Source organism: Babylonia areolata, chromosome 28 (genome assembly GCF_041734735.1).
Source record: "Babylonia areolata isolate BAREFJ2019XMU chromosome 28, ASM4173473v1, whole genome shotgun sequence".
NCBI classification, from domain to species: domain Eukaryota; kingdom Metazoa; phylum Mollusca; class Gastropoda; order Neogastropoda; family Buccinidae; genus Babylonia; species Babylonia areolata.
Window position 1 is genome coordinate 1,543,308 of NC_134903.1, and position 7,020 is coordinate 1,550,327.

General features: G+C 41.0%; 1 protein-coding gene across 4 annotated transcripts in view; it reads left to right on the forward strand.

The window, feature by feature from the left end:
- The first annotated feature begins 455 nt into the window (after positions 1-455).
- The window catches only part of LOC143301852 (cilia- and flagella-associated protein 74-like), a 106,621-nt gene continuing 100,056 nt past the window's right edge, over positions 456-7,020 (forward strand). For 3 of the 4 annotated variants that reach the window (XM_076616265.1, XM_076616268.1, XM_076616266.1), the window contains exons 1-3: positions 456-546; positions 2,420-2,591; positions 3,234-3,275. In XM_076616265.1, coding sequence (XP_076472380.1) covers positions 2,473-2,591; positions 3,234-3,275 — 161 coding nt within the window. In that variant the 5' untranslated portion in view covers positions 456-546; positions 2,420-2,472. The remainder of the gene's footprint in view (positions 547-2,419; positions 2,592-3,233; positions 3,276-7,020) is intronic. The other variant, XM_076616269.1, reaches the window with a different exon arrangement.

Here is a 7,020-nt window from a genome sequence, read left to right on the forward strand (position 1 = left end):
TAGACCGCGTCAGTGGCAGCCTCAGCCATGGTAACAGATGCCTACCACCTGACTGTGTGCGCAATTAACGGAACAATAAATGACTTGCATGCTGCATAAAATTGCTTGACATTTTGTGTGACACGCGGTGGTTAGAGCACTTATAACAATTCACGCCTTTTCTGTTCAGTCTGTGCTAAGCTTATTCAATTTTGGTTTTGTTTTGTTGTTGTTTTCCTCCCCGTTAATAGCATTGATTGCCAAGTTGTTAGTGTTCCCTCTTTCTGGTAAAAAGTGTATATTGACTGACGGGCTAGCTAACTAAGAACGAAAAGTCTCAAGAAAAGCATACGCGATAGTCTTTTGCAGAACCGAGATGTTACGGTCGTGCCAATGCCTCTCTCTGCAAATGCACAGGCAAAGAACGACAACTGTCTCCAGACCAACAGATTTCTCAGTGCGAGAAATGACGAGACCTCGTTGCCACGAACATGGCGGGCAGTAAACACACTCAGTGACACGGACAGTGCAAGCGGCATTTTTCTGGTCCGACTTTTGGAAAGTGTGGTGAGGACAGACATTTAATGCTGACATGGACATAGAATGACTGATTGTAAAAACAAGCTTGCATGTTGAATAGGTGGAATGTAAAATGACAAAAACAAAATCTGCTTCTGTGTCAACTGAACATTACAATGGACAATGCACAAGCCTGGGGTTTGTTGACAAAAAATACATATATTTGTTTCTAACTTCACATGACGGGTGTAATCAAGCTTATCAAAGGTTGGGCATTTTTAAATGGTTTAAATTTGCAAATGTCCGGTATGTGCCTATGTAATGGTCATGTGAAACACAGGATCAGGTTTAAATATTTTGTAATCAACTCACCAACACACACTTGCACATACACGTAAAGACATTCAGACAGACAGACACCACACACACACACACACACACACACACACACACACACACACACACACACACACACACACACACAAAGGCAGACACCACACACACACACACACACACACACACACACACACACACACACACACACACACTGACTGATGAACTGGCTTGCAGACATTCAGGATTTGTTCTTGAGACAGAAAAAAAATCTGCTATTTTTTATTTTCGTGCAGGAGATTTTTTATTTTATTTTATAGATTTGTGTTTTCCAATTCTGCTTATCAAACACCTTAATAGTCCATGATGGTTGTGGAGTGATTGCCTAGAGGTAAGGTGTCCACCTAGGAAGCCAGAGAATCTGAGTACACTGGTTCAAATCATGGTGCAGTGGCCAATATTTTCTCTCCCTCCACTAGACCTTGAGTGGTGGTCTGGACGCTAGTTATTCAGATGAGACAATAAACTGAGGTCCCTTGTGCAGCATGCACTTAGCGCACATAAAAGAACTCACGGCAACAAAAGGATTATCCCTGACAAAATTCAGTAGAAAAATCCAATTCGATAGGAAGAACAAATAAAACTGCATGCAGGAAACAAAATTTAAAAAAAGGGTGGCACTCTCAGTGTACCGACATGCTCTCCCTGGGGAGAGCAGCCCAGATTTCACACAGAGAAATCTGTTGTGACAAAAAAGAGAATACAATACAATACAATACAATACAATTATTTGGTGTTGGATGGTTGATCGTGATGGTCCAGTCATGAAACACAGACTATGTAGTACATGAACAGCTGCAGCTGCTGGTGACACCCTGGTTAGAAATGGAGAGGAAAAGATTCAAAACACGGCTTAGCATTAAGTTATGATCAAGGGATTATGCACACAATCACACACACACACACACACACACACACACACACACACACACACCAAGGAATTCACAGTGTTAGAAAGAAAGAAAAAAGTAGAGCAGGTACAACCACCACGATGCTCTTGAAATGTCTGTGGAAGAAATACTGAATAAACTGGAAAAAAAAGAGAGAACATTCGGGAAAATTTTCACTTCAAAGCACAGTATACTCAGAGCATTGTTCCAAGATTATTTCTTTTCACGGCTCATTTTCACTTTCTGTTTCTCAAGGAGACATCACTGTGGACAAATTCAGATGTATACGGGGATTACCAGGCTATAGCACATCAGCTAGGCAGATGTCTGACCAGCAGTATAACTGAATGTAAGGCCTTGAGTGCATGCATGTGTGTACCTATCAGAGTGGATTTCTTCTACAGAATTTTGCCCGAGTACACTTGATCATGTTGCCACACATTCTTTATCATTGCACCCTGGACATGCAGTTCAACTCTGCTTCAGTTTGTCGTTTCATCCCAATGACTAGACGCTCAGTCTGATTTTCCAGCCAAACTTGGGAGAAAGGGGGAGACTGGGCTTCAAATCCAGATGCTGACAGACACTGTATTGGCAGGTAAGCGTCCTCACCATTCACCCTCCTTCCTTCCCCTCAGGCAGTTCACAGGAAGACCATACCTACGCCCTTGCTGCCTGAAACGGGATCACCATGGCGGAGGACATGGATATGATGATGGCCGACATGGACGGCATTCTGGACTATGATGACGGAGATGATCTTGATGACCTCAGCTCTGATGATGAGGAGGACGTGGAGAGCATCATTGAGTGAGTTTTGTTTTGTGGAATTATAGTTGAGAGTATTTGATTATGGACTCAGATTTGTTTTGTTTAGAATCTTCAGTGTCTGGTTATGAATGAGGTGGTCGAAGTGTTCGGGTGGTTGTGTTCAGATCTAGACTACTTTCCATTTCTTTTTTTGTTTTTTGTGTCTTTCATGTTGTATAATTTTGTTGGTAATGTTTTTTCCCCTACATTTTCTGTGCTTTTATCTTCGTCATTATTTTGTCTTAGTTTCTTTCTCTATGTTAGTATTGGTTATTAAAATTTTTCATATATATATCAGTGTACACAGATTTTTGTCAAGGTTGAGAAATCTGTGGGCAGTACATTAATCATGTTTTGATGTTATTGGTGGAAAGCTTCTTGTATGACGTGCAGATTTCACACGCACACACATACATACACTTTTTATAACATCTATAAAGGAGTATGAATATACATAATCTGAAAACTGTACACAGCCATATACAACATATTTTCTAATTAGCGAGAAAGTGATGCAATATTTAACAACTCTAATTCTGAAAAAAAAGCCTTAAAAAGTTAAAATCTTTTGTTTTTGTTGTTATTGAAACTAGTGAAAGTTTAGATAATGTCTGTCATTGATGTTGATCGCTGTTCTTACAGAGGACAAGGAATAACACCTGCACCGGAGACAGAAGTTTCACGGCAAGAGTTGTTTGTGCAAATCATTATCATGACATCACACGCTTCTTGCTTTTCAGCTTTTGCAGAGCACACTTTTTGGTTTCTGTATTTTGCTAGTATTTATAGATCATGAAGGGTTGTTTTTTTTATAGTTGAAAAAAGAGAAAGAGGGTGTTTAAGATTTGTGCTGAGAGAGAGGGGGGAAAGAGAAAGAGGGAGAGAGTGAGTCAGGGCTGAGAGAGGGGTGTGGGGGGCATAACAGGGGGTTAGAGAAAGAGTGCGGCACAGGAGTGAGAGTGAGACTCCGAGAGAACGGATGGAGGGAGGGGGAGAGAGAGAAAAGAGGGGGTTAGAGAGAGAGAGAGTGGGATACAAGAATGAGGCTTAGAGAAAGAAGGGGGGGGGGGGGGGGGGAGAAAAAGAGGGGCAGTGGGAGAGAGAGAGAGGAGGAGGGAGAGAGATGGGAAGAAAGAGGATGGTAGAGACAGAGTAAGAGAGAGAGAGAGAAGAGGAGAGAAATAGTGAGTCTGAGACAGAGAGAGGGAGGAGGAGAGAGAGAGAGAGAGTTAATGCATCCATTGTACAAAGATCTCAGCCCTTCCTTCACCCATTCTTGTTCATCCCCTCCTTCCTTCCTTGACGCTCTGATGCTCTGGTCCATATTGTCACGCTGCTGGTTGTTGTCACGGCTTGACTCATTCCTTGAGGGTGGTGGTGGTGCTCTGAGGATGACACTGGCTTTGCTTTGGAGAGTGGGCGTGGAGTGGACAGTACACACAGTACACACAGTATGCACAGTACACACGGTACACACAGTACACACAGTACACACACAGTACACACAGTACACACAGTATACACAGTACACACAGTATACACAGTACGCACGGTACACACAGTACACACAGTATGCACAGTACACACGGTACACACAGTACACACAGTACACACACAGTACACACAGTACACACAGTATGCACAGTACACACAGTACACACGGTACACACAGTACACACATCTGGCTGTCTTCAGCCATGCATGCAGTCATACAACACGCAAACACTTCGGTGCTCGCGCGGGCAGGAGTATTTCTGTGCATAGTGAACGGATATTGGCATTTTTGTGTTTTATTTTATCATATTCCAGTTTCGTTTTGTTTTTTGGTTATCCGCAAGGACGCTGGAGAATTTTGGAGACATCAGACAATCATATGGAATGAAACGTGTCAAGAAAACAAACAAACAAAAAAACAAAAAAAACAAAAACAAAACAAAAAAAAACAAAAAAAAGAGAAAAAAAGAATCATAAAAAACACTTTTGTGAATTCAGGACATTTACATTTCTTGACTTTTGCATTCATCTGAAAAACAGCAACAAAAAACAACACCTTCTGCCCCCAACTAAACCACTCCCCTCCTCCCAAATATTGAAGATGTTGCAAAATGACATATATGTGCAATGTACATTTCATGACATGTGAAGGCTTTGTGTGTGTGTGTGTGTGTGTGTGTGTGTGTGTGTGTGTGTGTGTGTGTGTGTGTGTGTGTGTGTGTGTGTGTGTGTGTGTGTGTGTGTTTGAAAAGGAAATATAGAAAAGAAAGTTGTGATCACTTATGATTCTATTGAAGAATATGATATTTTTATTGTTGTTCTACAGAACACAATTCCATCTTGAATATTAAACTTGCCTATGCAACAAGTGATGGTCAATGTAATTCTAATAGATCTTGTATATAGTGGACAAGTTTAACTGATTCTAATCCCTGTTGTATCTATACATTTACTTTTAATGAGTGCTCATCATAGTATTATATCTACACATTTACTTTTAATGAGTGCTCATCATAATTATAGTATTATATCTATACATTTACTTTTAATGAGTGCTCATCATAATTATAGTATTATATCTATACATTTACTTTTAATGAGTGCTCATCATATAGTATTATATCTACACATTTACTTTTAATGAGTGCTCATCATATAGTATTTATACATTTACTTTTAATGAGTGCTCATCATATAGTATTTATACATTTACTTTTAATGAGTGCTCATCATATAGTATTATATCTATACATTTACTTTTAATGAGTGCTCATCATAATTATAGTATTATATCTATACATTTACTTTTAATGAGTGCTCATCATATAGTATTATATCTACACATTTACTTTTAATGAGTGCTCATCATATAGTATTATATCTACACATTTACTTTTAATGAGTGCTCATCATATAGTATTATATCTACACATTTACTTTTAATGAGTGCTCATCATATAGTATTATATCTATACATTTACTTTTAATGAGTGCTCATCATATAGTATTATATCTATACATTTACTTTTAATGAGTGCTCATCATATAGTATTATATCTATACATTTACTTTTAATGAGTGCTCATCATATAGTATTATATCTATACATTTACTTTTAATGAGTGCTCATCATATAGTATTATATCTACACATTTACTTTTAATGAGTGCTCATCATATAGTATTATATCTACACATTTACTTTTAATGAGTGCTCATCATATAGTATTATATCTACACATTTACTTTTAATGAGTGCTCATCATATAGTATTTATACATTTACTTTTAATGAGTGCTCATCATATAGTATTTATACATTTACTTTTAATGAGTGCTCATCATATAGTATTATATCTACACATTTACTTTTAATGAGTGCTCATCATATAGTATTTATACATTTACTTTTAATGAGTGCTCATCATATAGTATTTACAAAGAAAACACAGAAAGATCAAACTGGTGGAAAAAAAGAAAAAAAGAAAACAAACAAGACAAAACAAAAACATCAGAAGCACAAAAAGAGACACAGACATACACATGCATACACAAACACAAAGATGTTCATGCACGCACACACACACACACACACACACACACACACACACACACACACACACACACACACACACACACACACACACACACACACACACACATCTTCTCCCCACCCCTTCCACCCCCTCCACCCCCTCCACCCCCCAGACAGAACCTAACAGACATCATCACCTCTGTCACCCCCCAACCCCCTCCACCCCCTCCACCCCCCAGACAGAACCTAACAGACATCATCACCTCTGTCACCCCCACCCCCTCCACCCCCCAGACAGAACCTAACAGACATCATCACCTCTGTCACCCCCCACCCCCTCCACCCCCCAGACAGAACCTAACAGACATCATCACCTCTGTCACCCCCCACCCCCTCCACCCCCCAGACAGAACCTAACAGAATCATCACCCCTCCACCCCCTCCACCCCCCAGACAGAACCTAACAGACATCATCACCTCTGTCACCCCCCACCCCTCCACCCCCTCCACCCCCCAGACAGAACCTAACAGACATCATCACCTCTGTCACCCCCCACCCCTCCACCCCCTCCACCCCCCAGACAGAACCTAACAGACATCATCACCTCTGTCACCCCCCACCCCCTCCACCCCCCAGACAGAACCTAACAGACATCATCACCTCTGTCACCCCCAACCCCCTCCACCCCCCAGACAGAACCTAACAGACATCATCACCTCTGTCACCCCCCACCCCCTCCACCCCCTCCACCCCCCAGACAGAACCTAACAGACATCATCACCTCTGTCACCCCCCACCCCCTCCACCCCCTCCACCCCCCAGACAGAACCTAACAGACATCATCACCTCTGTCACCCCCCACCCCTTCCACCCCCTCCACCCCCCAGACAGAACCTAACAG